The sequence below is a fragment of the Lampris incognitus genome, chromosome 5 (genome assembly GCF_029633865.1).
Source record: "Lampris incognitus isolate fLamInc1 chromosome 5, fLamInc1.hap2, whole genome shotgun sequence".
NCBI classification, from domain to species: domain Eukaryota; kingdom Metazoa; phylum Chordata; class Actinopteri; order Lampriformes; family Lampridae; genus Lampris; species Lampris incognitus.
Window position 1 is genome coordinate 27,742,163 of NC_079215.1, and position 14,128 is coordinate 27,756,290.

General features: G+C 42.5%; 1 protein-coding gene across 1 annotated transcript in view; it reads right to left on the reverse strand.

Moving 5' to 3' along the window:
- ccdc88aa (coiled-coil domain containing 88Aa) overlaps positions 1–10,521 on the reverse strand; it is a 25,542-nt gene extending 15,021 nt beyond the window's left edge. The window contains exons 1-11 of the mRNA XM_056280458.1: positions 10,459–10,521; positions 10,247–10,338; positions 8,374–8,479; positions 6,450–6,519; positions 5,951–6,009; positions 5,575–5,658; positions 4,111–4,251; positions 3,287–3,462; positions 1,502–1,583; positions 940–1,098; positions 520–666 (exon numbers count right to left, since the gene is read on the reverse strand). Of these exons, the coding sequence (XP_056136433.1) occupies positions 520–666; positions 940–1,098; positions 1,502–1,583; positions 3,287–3,462; positions 4,111–4,251; positions 5,575–5,658; positions 5,951–6,009; positions 6,450–6,519; positions 8,374–8,479; positions 10,247–10,338; positions 10,459–10,521 (1,179 nt within the window). The remainder of the gene's footprint in view (positions 1–519; positions 667–939; positions 1,099–1,501; positions 1,584–3,286; positions 3,463–4,110; positions 4,252–5,574; positions 5,659–5,950; positions 6,010–6,449; positions 6,520–8,373; positions 8,480–10,246; positions 10,339–10,458) is intronic.
- Between the last annotated feature and the right edge of the window lie 3,607 nt (positions 10,522–14,128).

Below are 14,128 nucleotides of genomic sequence, written 5' to 3' on the forward strand. Positions count from 1 at the left end.
TTCCAGTAGAAAGCATCTCATGGTTACCCTTGATTTTCTCAAGGGAGAAAGAAGATGACACAATGACTAAAATGCATGGGGAGGGGAACGCCAACACAGATTGATGTATGAGCACAGACGCTGGCCAATTCTTCCTCTCTTTTTTAAGACATCTGGTAATGATGATGACCAAATGTGTTCCAGTGCATGTTACAAACTCTAAAACAAGAGGAATTAAGAATCTGATTTCTCATTAGTCACTTGATGCCAACTATTGCTTCTATATTTCAATCTATTTCCACATATCCCTACCTCCTCATCTAACTTTGTTTTCCAGGACAAAATGAAGCAAAGGTGAGAAGAGTATTAGCAAAATGGTTACATGTTGCCATCAGAACTGTGAAGATGCTTCTTGCAGAGATGAGAATCTTCACTGTTTTGATTCACATTTTGCAAGTTAGGTACTGTTGCATGTTGGGAACGTTGTTTGTGCATTTCACTTATAGATGCCTTCCTACTTTGCTCATGTGGGTTTCTGACCTGCTCCATGTCATGGACCCGGGCCTCAAGCAATAGGTTGTGCTTCTCTAGCTGGTGGAGTTTATCAGAGCGTGCCCTCCAGCCTGCCACCTGGTCTTCCAGCACTTCTTTTGTCTCCTGTAGCACTCGATTATCTTCCTTCAACTCCTGAGAAACACAAACAAGATAACCGAATTAAAGAAGCCATTAGTAATCATGAGGACAAATGCATGAGAGGTTGTAAAAAATACTTCTTTTTTCTAAATAGCAGTGAAAGACTGAGCCTGTCTAGGAGCATTTACTTGTACAAATGAGGCAACAGTCACTGTGCTATAATCCAGAGCCAGCACGTATGTTAACTCATATCCTAACATATTAGCGTACTGTAAATGACATCAATATTTACTTGTACAGATTTCATTGTTGAAAATATGCATTAACCTCCACTTTGGCCTTGTAGAACTCCATGTTGTGCAGTTTTTCTCTGTAGCGTCCCACTTCACTCTCCAGCTTGTCTGTCCTGATGGCCCTCTCTCTCATAGCATCCAACTCATCACGGTAAGTGCGGGCTGCACGGGCGTCCACAAGCAACTGGGAGTTCTGGTTCAGTTACGGGGACAGCAATGGTTGATACCAGAGAATGTGTGATTTGTGCGTGCGTGCGTGCGTGTGTGTGTGTACGTGCGGTAACACAAAAATGTGTGGTATTTGTTTGCAACATGTAATCATGTTAACTGGTGCAGTCCACCAAAAGCATAAGCCTTCAACAGATCGTGTAGGATCTTCTGTTGAGCTGTTGACAGAAATCCATAGGCATTTAAGCAGAATCGATGAGATTGGGTCAGAGGTCAGAGGTTCACCATGACTATGCCTCCTCTGCAGTGAACAATAGCATGAAATAATCTGTTTATTTTCTACTGTGGAGAAGTCGGAAGGGTATGGCGTGTCACAGTTAGAAGGATCTGGACTTTTTCTTTAGTGCTCTATTTTACTGGGCTCAGACCTCTTGCTGGATCCTCTTTAGCTCTGCCTCCACATTCTCCAGCTCATGTCTGCAGTCCAGCACCTGCTCACTCTTCTCTTCTCTGGTGAGCAAGGGTACAGAGAAGGTAGAAGGTAGTAGATTAGTATGTATTTTGCAGCACTTTAAAATATATTCACATGCAAAGAATGGCCAAATGCAAATATGTGAGCACACAAACAATAAAATATGCAGGCGATCCTCATTCAAAAGCTGCTACAATGAAGTAACGATTCAAACACTTAGGGTAATGCTCTCTGCTTACTGTTTTGTTTTATGTATTGCTGTCAGTACAAACACAACTTCATGCAACTACATTTTCAAAAGCAGCACCTCTCCTCAACCCTCAGCCTTATAGCTTTATAACCTTCTAAAGAACAAAATGTATCCATGCTTCCATTTTATGAGCACTGTCTGCTTCAATCTACCACTTAGTAGACAAAATAAAAGTAGGTGCTTCCATCCAGAGCCATCACATTTCCAGACATTAAGAAAAACATTTCCAGACCAGGGAGATGCAAAAGTGCAAAGTCATGCCGTGCTTGATGACTTTATGTGAGATAGTGTTTGCCCAAAGGCAAGGGACAGCATGACTTCACACAGAAAAAGAGAGGGAGAATGCAGCAGAACACAGAAGACAATATGCTGAGATGGAAATTGGTGGCTTCTCTGTGTGCGAGCACACAACGTATTTGTGTGTACGCATAGAATTGCAAAGCCAATGTGGGTCAGTGGCAGTGCACAGCTATGGATCGTGCCAAGGCAGGCAGTAATGTGGGCCACGCTCCCCCTGGGCTTTTCTAATCCCCCAGTATCAGCCAATGCCGATTTATCCCTTTCTCTCTCTCCTTTTCTCTCACTCTCCTTCCCTCTTTCTCTCCCACTCTTTCTTCTTTACTGGCAATACTTCAGCACGGCTAACATTATCTCAGCCACCCACAGATAAATTTATTCCAACCTACAAGACAATATTTTCTCCGACACGCACTTACTGCTGGAGGGAGCAGTTTACATCAGTGAAATAGTCTTTAAATTTCAATTTCATTTAGGTTATATGGTGTATATTATGGAAGCGGTCGCACATTAGAAATCCTGCTACACAGCTACGCAGATGTTAAGCGTTTATGTTTTACATGACCGAGCAATAAGGAAGCACAGTATGGTATCGATTTAAAATGTGAAGAAGCACAAAGTTCTCAACACCTTTTTTTTTTTGGATTTCCCCCCCTCCCCTTTTTCTTCCCAATTGTATCCAGCCAATTACCCCACTCTTCTGAGCCATCCCGGTCGCAGCTCCACCCTCTCTGCCGATCCAGGGAGGGCTGCAGACTACCACGTCTCCTCCGATACATGTGGAGTCGTCAGCCGCTTCTTTTCACCTTACAGTGAGGAGTTTCACCAGGGGGACGTAGCGCGTGGGAGGATCACTTTATTTCCCCCAGTTCCCCCTCCCCCCCGAACAGGCGCCTCGACTGAACAGAGAAGGTGCTAGTGCAGCAACCAGGACACATACCCACATCCGGCTTCCCACCCGTAGACATGGCCAATTTTGTCTGTAGGGATGCCCAACCAAGCCGGAGGTAACACAGGGATTCGAACTATATTGGTACGCAACGGAAAAGACTGCTACGCTACCCGGATGCCCCAATATCTCAACATCTTGACAAAGTCTTTTTTTTCTGTCTTGATGACACAAGTAGCATTGATTGCTCTGACGTCTCCCCTGTTCACAGTGAGCAGTCTGAGATCTGTGCAGTCAGTACTCACAGCTCCTGTCGGAGTCGTCTGACCTTAGCCTTGGAGTCGGCCAGCTCCACCGCCAGGTGTTGCTGGGCCCCCGGCTGCTGCTGTACGGTGGAACAGTAGCTTGAGGAGTCAGGGCTGGGCAGGCTACTGAGCGGACTAACTGCAACCTCCCTTTCCTGCATCAGCTCCGCTATAGTCTGCAGGAGAAAAGGGAATGGTGAGCAACAAATTAGGTGCTTGAGTTCCCGTCCAGAGCCATTTTTGAGGAGTAAGCTGGTAATGGTTTGATGTCTGGCTCAAAGACACAACAACCAAGCATCCGGCTGCTAATGGGCATGTCAGCTATCAAACTTTCAACCTCTCTGTTATCGGACAGTTGACCACCCCACATTCACCAGGATACAGATGACGAGACGGTTTACCAGTTTTCGCCAAACATCAGTGTAGTTTCAAAGTCAAATTCCATTTAAGATTTTTTTTTAAACAAAACCACTGTGGTTTTGAAACATGTTCACACAGCTTTTACTGGGGCTTTTACTTTGTTGTATTATCCAACTCACAAATGTAATTTCTTTATAACTTTGTAGCCCAAGAATGTTAACAGCAAAAACTCAGATTTGTCTGAGGTTTCATACATTGTAGATAAATTCCCACAAAATCATTTCTTCCAGATACCATAAGTTGTTAGCTAAATATAGTTTGAAAATTTAAACTGATAACACCATATTATGCAGTCACTGCACAAAAGAAGATAATTTTGAGCCAAACAAGATACTCCTAAATATAGGAATCCAACAGTCTGTATTTCCGATTTTGTAATTATTGAAATTAGAAAACTCAGGTACCACGAGTTGGGTGTCTCTCTGATCCAACAAGCGTCTGATGTGCACAGTCATGCTTCTGGCCATGGCCTCCAGTTCATCTGGGTGTAGCTCACTGGCATCCAGCCACTGTAGGTCCAGTATGCTGTCCTGATTATGGGTTACCTAGTACACAGTCAGAGTCATTTTGTATATACTGTACTGTACATTGTACGTATACTGGTACACTCTGTCCTGTCCACCTACTTCAGGCATGTATGTAAGTAACCTGCTAACATCTATTTCAGCATCTCTGATATATTCTCTGCACCATTGCACTTTATCGCCTCTTTTTTCGCTTGTATATAGTCAATCCTTGTGTATATATCTGAAGATTGTTGTGTTGTATTGTTGTTATTCTATGTTAAGTACACTGAGAGACATGAAACCGGAGTCAAATTCCATGTATGTGCAAACCTACGTGGCCAATAAATAGTCCGATTCTTTTTTTTCTTTTTTTTAATTTCCCCCCTTTTTCTCCCCAATTGTATCCGGCCAATCAACTCACTCTTCCAAGCCATCTCAGTCGCTGCTCCAACCCCTCTGCTGATCCGGGGAGGGCTGCAGACTACCACACGTCTCCTCCTATACATGTGGAGTCTCCAGCTGCTTCTTTTCACCTGACAGTGAGTAGTTTCGCCAGGAGGATGTAGCACGTGGGAGGATCATATTATTCCCTCCAGTTCCCCCTTCCCTCTGAACAGGAGCCCCGACCAACCAGAGGAGGCGCTAGTGCGGCGACCAGGATACATCCACCCACAGACATGGCCAATTGTGTCTGTATGGATGATGCTCGACAAAGCTGGAGGTAACATGGGGATTCGAACTGGCAAGCCCCGTGTTGGTAGGCAGCGGAATAGACCGCCACACCACCCGGACACCCAACATGATTCTGACTCTGATTCTGATTCTAAGAAACTGAGTCAGGCTAAGAGCACTATAGGATACAAACAGATGTGAGAAATGCACATATATGCTGTCATAAAGTGTCAGCACCTAGACAGGGGCATGATTTTATTGCTTTCTGTTCTACTTTTTTGAGGTTTTTAGTTAGCACAAGCGGAAAAGAACCCAAGCATTGTAGATGTCAGAATATATTGTTTTGTGAAGAAATGAATAGGGTGAGCTGTGATAGGTGATGGGAGGAAAAACTCACGTTTCCCTCCTGAAATCTGCCTTATACAGTTTACAAAACATATTTTTTTCTTGTCACATTTGCTTCACTTGACATGTTCAGCTTACAAATTCTGACCTTGTGAGACATTAAACACATTAATCTGCATTAATCTACATTAATCCCCGATGCAGCTATAAGCAATGCTTACCGCAAACTGATTAGGCAGCGTGGTCGAAATATTTTACTGTTGTTGTGCTGCGGTTAGTATGTTTTCCACTGCTAAAAGGTGAGTAAATAATATGTAGCTCAGATCATAACTTAATGTCAGATACCTCCTGAATGAGTGCTGCTATGGCTGCTTTTGTGTCAAAGTCGAGTGCCTGAATCCTTTGAATGTACTCCTCTTTTTTCTCACACTGAAAATGAAGGGAAACGAGATTAGGATCTGCAGTAAATTAGCTTCTGCAGCCCTGGGGGTCTAGATGAAACAGTGAAGCAAAGGTCATTCACAGCACAAATATTTTTACACAAAATACCATTCTACAAACATGAATACACAGTGAAAAACAAACGTGAATACATTTACACATGCACACATTGATAAACGCACAAGTGAATATGCAGCACATAAACACACACACACACGCACACACATACACACACACAGGCTTAGACAACAGTATGTGCGACTAACTGGCTTGTGTTTACCTGGACAGCACATCCTAGAAGTAGCAGCAACACCTTCTTCATTTCTTCCAGACTTTGCTCTGTGGGGAGGCAAAATAATTTTGACTCCCTTTGGTGAAACTCTGTTATTAAACGAGAACTCCTGCGATGGTTTTGAGTTCAAGAAACTTTGGTGGGTGAATGTGGGTCACCATTTGGCCAAGCTTTACTGCCAAAAGCTACCACGGTTAGACTGATGGTGCACAACTGAAAATGTAGTGCAAAGGCCAGACAAAAATAGGCATTTCCTCTTTTGAGCTTTAACCCCCATCTGGTTACGTGGTTACAGTAAATTACCATGCTGATTTTCCTCATGCAAAGTCAATTATGTGATTAACTTTTGTTTTCTATCAAATACCAAATTCAGCGACGAACATTCTGAGCATCAGCAAACAGAATAAATCAAATTCCCACTGGCGTTAATGGTTTAAATCGAAATAAGAGTACATTATTTGTTTTGTTTAAATGAAAAAAAAAATACCACAATAAGGAGTCTTGCCAAGCATTGATACGTTGGGCAAAGGAATCATGATCAACTGTCTCAGGTTTTCCTGCAAAGAAACAAAGAAACGAAGAAAAAAAAGAGAGGGATTAGAAAAAACCGGGGTAAGCAAAAGGCAGATTAGCACATTTCAACCAACCAAGACAACAAACAAACAAAAGGAAAACTTCTTGGGGTGGAGCCAGCACTGGCTGAATGGGAAGTGTATGTATGTATAGCACATAGCAGCCCCTGAAACACATTTGGAAACAGGGCCAACAATTGGAAAGCGTTCTGAATGGCTAAAGGAAATGGGTAGTTTCCCTGATGAAAAACCACAACCATTCTGCTCTGTGCCAGCCCACCCAACACACACACGCACACACAATGTGTGTGTGTGTGTGTGTGTGTGCATGTGGGGGTGGGTTGGTTGTTAGTAATGGTTCGCCGTAGTTCCTCATGAGCAATAGAAATCCTTTTAATTTTAGGAAACTATTACTAATTCCCCAGCGAGAAGAAGGCTGCACTTGACTGAAGCAAGTTTAGGTTTGAATGAATTAAAGCCAACCTACCCTGCACAAAAAGTGACATTTTCCAGTGCCAGTCACACTATTACCAGTTGGGGATGTTTATCTCACTGGATTGATGCTCCCAGCTTTCACTTCTCTCCCAGCTTAAGTCTGATTATGGAGTGTACTGCTTAGGGAAGGCCGGTGGACATTGGCGGTATTAGGCAGAATTTCTGATAAGAGATCTTGTTTTACGGATGGAAGAGGATGCAAAACTAGACTCAAAACCTGATTTCAGGTTGGGTACAACTGTAAAAGCAGCTTTCAGAAGAAAAAAAAATAATCCTCCATGATTATTTTAGACTGAAAGGCAGCATGCACCATATCAGTGTTAAAGATGTTATTTATAGGGCTAACTCTCACTTCTACTTCACATAATTCCTGCAACAGACGTGCAAAAGACTTCTACTGATGTGACAGTGAAAGAGGAGCATTAGTCTTAACTTGCTGCTGACAATTAAAAAATTGGCGGTTTTTGCGTATATGCCTCTTTTTTTTTCACTGAGCAAGTTTAAAGCTGAATTACATCTATCTTCCTTGCTCTCTAGTCTGGAGGAGAGTAACCTATTTAACTGAGATTAAAGTGAACCGTAGTCTAGCCAATAAAAAAAGATGAGAGGAACTGTTTTGTCATTTTTTTTTTGGCTCATCAGAAATTCTCTAGCTGAGGCCTATTTTTGTGTTATTCCACAAGAACAAAGTAGAAATGGATGAGCGGTCCAAATCACTGCCATGTAAAAAAAATGAGGTGCTTATCTAGTGGGACAAAATGATAAAAGGCATTGCTCCATTACGACATGATTTTGAGGACTTTGAGTTCTCAGTCCGGATCCCCGACCCTGATTCCACAGAGAGCTTCACAGACAAAGTATACGTTATCATCAAAACAGAGGCAAGTGACACCCACCAGAGATTCTCCCGGTTTCAAATGGGTCATTCTAAAGCTCTAGCCATGGCTCTGACTGCAGCTTTAGCGTGTGGATAGCTAGTGATGGCTAACCTAGCTCGTGTGCTGATTACACAGATATTTGTTTACATGGTGGATATTTAGGGCATGTGTCTTAAGAAGAGCCAGATGATCTGGTACCACACTGGACCAGTGTTGCTGGGACAGATGTGTTGCGGACTATGTTGCATGCTTGTGTCTGCATGTGTTAGTGTAGGTGCTACAGTAGTCCTATATCTGAGTATGTGTGCATGTGTGCGTGTGCGTGTGTGTGAGTGTGTATATAGTGCTGAAGTTCAAATCAGAGTCAGATGTCCCAGTTTCATAATCGGATGTGGAGAGGGGAGTAATATTCCACTGGTTGTGTAAACGTTCTTAGATCCCATAGCTTTAGATGTTTACAACTTACTAGATAATAGGTCTTGATTTGACAGACGAGGATGCTCAGGTTCTGGGTCCTCTGATTTGAGTCACTGTTCACCTTGTTAACTCCCTGAAGTGTCACTGAGGGGTTTCTGAAGAAAAACAAGACAATCATACTCAGCATTTTCTGCTTTTCTGTTTTGAGGCTGACATTTGTCAGTGGAACAGGATGGAAACAGGCTGAAGCCAGGTTTTCACTAAAGAATCCCCATGAAAACACTTATGAAAGTTCTTTAACTTAATTTCTCATTAGTCTGTGTGACAGTCCCTCAGGTTGCCAATTGGACTTGGTGTCCATATCCAAATGTATGACCACTGTACTTTCTATTAAAAGAACTGGGGGGAAAAACACTCAAAAAATATATCAGTGGCTGATTATGGTCTGATATGGCTTGTTGCAAAAACTGGATTATAGATTGTGAGTGTCACATAACTTAAATTTGCATGTAAATCATACATGGGTCTACATGGGCTATTCAGGCCACACATCAGTCAATTTGAAGTGTGCAATCTCAAGTGAGTCACCTAAAACTGTCAACTAATATCATACTGTCCTGTCTCAAACAGATCATATTTGTACTTATTCAGAGAGAGAGAGAGAGAGAGAGAGAGAGAGAGAGAGAGAGAGAGAGAGAGAGAGAGAGAGCCCAAAACCTAGTTGGCACATGTCTCAGTTTGCATCAGTTGTATCAGTTTGTCAGTTTGTCAGCCTCTCTCCATCTCCATGCCATGGATTTGCCTCTGTTTGTCCTGTCGCTTTACCCCCCTGCCATCTGTGTCCCATTGCCACTGAACACCAGCAACAAGGCCATAATCCCAGAGGGTCTCCCAATCTAAGAGATTATCTCCCCCGGCACCTCCCCTCTGAGCTGCATTGTTTTTTTCCCTCTTATTTAGAGATGGTTATTGTGACCCTAGAGGATAAAGTGGGGGTGGGGGGGGGGTGAACAGATAGACTACATAGACATGAGCTGGCCAGATGGTTGTTAACCTTAAGAATGGTGGATCGACATTTTCCCCCCCTACAACTCAGACAACTCAAACACAGTTTGTGTTAGTGTCTGGTGTCCTATCTTTCATTCTGACTATATTTTAAAACCAGCGACCTCATCCTACATATTGCACTCATTTTGCTGGGACAGTGTGTGTGCACTATCTAGCCCCATCAGAGGTCCCCTTCTGTCATACCGGAGACTGACAGAAGAACAATCAGTCAGTGTGCGTTAGGGGTGATGATAATTCCCTTGAAACATAAGGTCTCCAAAACATAATCCTTTAAGTAGTGTCTTGGAGACATCTATGACGGCTATCAAACCTTAACACTTCCAGACAGGACGACTATGCCTCGTCTAGTACTAGCCCATTTGTTTATCTTTATCCAAGTTGTCAATACTGCACTGGATAGTTTAACATGTGAAACTCCAGTAATATAGTTGGCAAGTGATGTACAGAGAAAATCTCAGCAAAGGGTAGAAACTTTGACAGTAGCAGCTACTGTAGATACAAATAGGGGGAAAACTTCAATCTGATACTACTTAGAGTCGATCCAGTGCCATATGTGCCATTCAGATGAAAGCAAAGCCATCATCCAAAATAACCAACCATCCTATATATGGACCACTTGTGAGCAACATTGTAACATCCAATGACAAATTTAGTTTGCAGATTATTGCCACAGTTATTCAAAATTCAGTGGCATCGCCTACAGCCCACGAGCCAGTGTAAACTGAGGACCTACAGTAGATGCTGCTAAACTTCATAGCCATCTGCATTGCCAACAAACTTGACATTTGGTCAAAGGGATGCAGAATTAGCATAATCCCATAGTTAAATGCACATCAAAGCAAAATGAAACTTACATCTGGGTCATAATCTCATTTAAAAAGACTCCATCCAGTAATTCCGAAAAGTCCAACGGCATGTCTCCATCATTTGGTACGAACGTCTTTACCTAAATTACAAAGAAAATTAGGATACACGATAAATTATCCATAAATGAGGGAATAATGTGCCAACTCCCAAACTGGAAGGCAACGATGGACACGAAAAGCAGGCTGACTGCATCGCTTACCCAGGTGACGAGTGGGCTCAGCATAAATTGATCTATATGGGGTAGAAAAACTCCACTTTCCATCTTTATTGATGTGGTGATTGATTATCCTCAGCCAAGAATTCCAGCACCTCGCATCAAAGAGATGGACTGCGATCCATTACATTTCCTCAAATGAATAAACCACTCTTGCACGAAATCTCTGTGTGCAGCGTTGAGGGCAGCAGTGGGATCCTGTCCCATTTAAAACTAGTTGAAAATTTTCCTCCTGCCACTGCAGCAACTCTGCAACATTAGCTGCGTGGTGTCGCCATCTGCAGCAATAAAAAAACCCAAAACCAACCAAAAAACTACCGCTCCACACTGAGCAGGTACAGCTTAAAATGTTGCTGAATCAATATTCAAAAAGCGTTTCATCCGCATTTTTCCCGCAATACGCACACATCCTCCTCTGCCGCAAAGGCATCTGTCGCCACATAGTACCCCCCCCCCTCCACACACGCACACACCCCAACCGCCGGCCAGTTCGCCCCGACACACACGCACACTCGCGCGCGAACGCGCTCGCGCACACAACCCAAAAGTCACGTTGGCCAAAGTGAACACTTAAAAAATCCTTATAGGCTCGAGGGTACAGAATTAAACATATCGCGTCTTCTTTCCTGTTTTCATTCTCCAAGTCAGATTAAATGAACCAGGGATCAGTTAAAATGCACTGCAGCTACATCAGCAGCAGCAGCAAAAAAAGTGCTAATAGAGCGGTCTGAAATATTTTGCCCTTAATCTGTTGCCATAACAACCCCCACCCATTCCCATCAGCAGCAGTCTTTTTTCACGCTACAACAAAAGATACTAGCCCCCCCCCCACCCCCCCACACACACACTATCAGCCTGTCGATGAAAATGTGTTATTCAAGAGTGGAACACTTTGAAGCTTACTATTTTTGGATGCATGACAACATAATTATTATAGTTTAGGAGAGTATCAAAAAAGGCAAGCCCTACAATAAGAAACATAATATTCCTTTTTGAATAGGAAGTAATTTGTTGGTGACATATTTTGATGCCATACACGACTTTTCTCGCTCACCTCTGGGCTCGGAGGACAGGACATCCAAGTTCGGCACCCATTGTGGAGGGGTAGCTGACGTATATGGTGCTACAGCACCACCCCGCGTTAAATGTAAGAAATGCACACTTTCTTAGTTATAATACTGGGTCAATGTCAAGAGCCATGCACGTCCGTACTTTGACTTCTAATAACAGAGCACCATTAAAAAAAAAACTATTTTTCACATGACTAATGATTAAATGATTAGGCAACGCAGATGTCAAACTCTACCTATGATTGTAAAGGATTCATTGTTCATTTGTAAACGAACAATGAAATAACAGGTCGTTACTGGTTTTCTGATTTTGGATTCTAAATCGGGTATGATCGAATGACACTCGGATACCACCGCCGCGGTCGCGTCGCTACTATTTAAGCTAGCTAGCTAGCTACCTAACATTAACTGTTAGCTTCCGGACTGTTCAGCCAGTACAAAACCCTCGTACCGTATTTCAAGTTGTTGCTGATTAACAGTTGGAGAAAGCAGACGAATATGTGCTGCCTCATGGCCGAATTGTAAACCGTCTAAGCCAGTGGATGTTAATCCATGAGAGGACAACAGAGTCGGGATAAATTTATCTTGGCTCACAGTTCATCCCCATACAAAACAGAGCCAAACCGACACAGCGAGGGCTTCATTAGTTTATGTACAGTAGTAAATCGCGTTTTTCAGCAATTGTCGTATTGCTCGGGTGTTTTGTAATGGACCCAAGCAACAAAGTAAAGGTAATTACATAATATGAATGATATGAAAAGTGTACAGCCACAAGCACCCCTGAATGATTGGTCAAATGATCAAAGCAAGTTTATTTATACAGCGTCTCTCATACACATATGCGACCCAAACTGCTTCACTTAAAGGTCTAAAGAGGCATTAAATAAGTGATACTGAACAAGATAAAACTAAATACACTAACAATAAAAGATTGAAAGAATGTGATAAAGAATTCAAAAAGAAATGAAAACAGAAGATTGTGAAAATGCAGTTCTAATGTCCCTAAGTATACAGATGTGCTGAGATATTTGCTAACGTGCCGGTCACTTACAAGAGATCTGCTGTTCCAAACGGGTCTTAAATACACTGTGATGGCCATACCGACGTTAAGATACAGCTGTTACTTCACATGTCCACCGGACCATGATGCACTGCTCACATGTTTGCAAACCTACTTTCTGCAGATGTAGCCACGTTTTTTTTATATAATGTTCACATAATTTTTGTTTCTTTTATTTTTCTAGATAGATACATAAATATATAATTGGATAGATAAATATATTGTTTATTGCTCTGCTAAAGGAAATGCATTGCCACAAGCCTGTACACTAAAATACGAACACAATCCATTTGGGTGATAAGCTATTTTATTTAGAGATTTGTTTTGTATGTTGTTTCTTGCTTGCTGTACCAGAGCTCAGGTAAAACATTGACAATCAGGATCATTCTGGATTCTGTCTGTGCTTTCATTTTGTGTCGGTCTTCATAAGTCAAACTCCCAAGTCAACATTTTATTTTTATGTCATTCCTTTCCATTATTATTTTTTTCCAACTGTGCATGCTTGGTAGCAATGTGAGGTCTGATTTTTTTTTTATTTCTCTGATTTCTTTATGTCCTCATACAGGTGGTGGCATGTTACTGGTCACTTGGCCTCATGTGTTGGTTGGTGTTCAGACAGCTTAGACCAGTGGGATAAGTTGAGACAAACATGGGAAAGGATGGATAATGGATCAGATGGAGGGGATGCCTCCTGTTAGCACCTGACATCTCTTAAAAGACAAGGACCTGCCTGAGGCAGAGGGAAGAACATGAATTTAATATGGGTGGTCTTCTCCTCTAGCCTGGGACTCTTGCATGCTGACATATGCAAAGGTTTCAACGTGGGGAACCTCTTCTCTCTGGCCACTGCTTCTGCTTTAGTGCAGATGGGCATACAAGGTAGAAGCCACTTGCACCAGGTCTATGCAGTGCACTAGCTGAAGAGACAAATTAGCCAATACAAACTGTCCAGCCAAATGAAATATTTGAATTTGATCAAACATTTCAAACTTATTTATGAAATTAGATGAGTTGTTTGCTGGAAAAAAACAAGGACTTGTAAGAACAATATCAAAATAACCATCCACTCATTCTCTCTACTCACTTCATCCAATAGGGAGGGAAAGTAACAGAGTCGCCCTTTGGTGGAAGTGTTCCTACCTCAGCGTGAAATGGCTCGAATTCTCCATAGAATGCAATCATTTTCACCATGAATTTGAAATCATTTTTTCAAACATTGAGTCAATGGAGAAATGGAGAGTCTTCTCAAGAAAGAATGCAACCACTAGAGGGCGTATGTTTTCACGTTCCCTCCCTATTTAGGGTAACGGGTAGCTAGAGGCCACCACAGCAGGCACCCTGGAAAGCTCACCAGTCCATCCCAGGGCTCACACAACACAGTCGCTCACATTCTTAGGCCTTACGCATTCTTATGCTTCAGATGAAGTGTTGTTTGGCACGCCTGATTACATCAAAAAGCTCCTTTGCAATAGTTCAATTGGAGGGGTTGGCACCCGAAATTCCGAAACCGACATTCCGAAGTCTA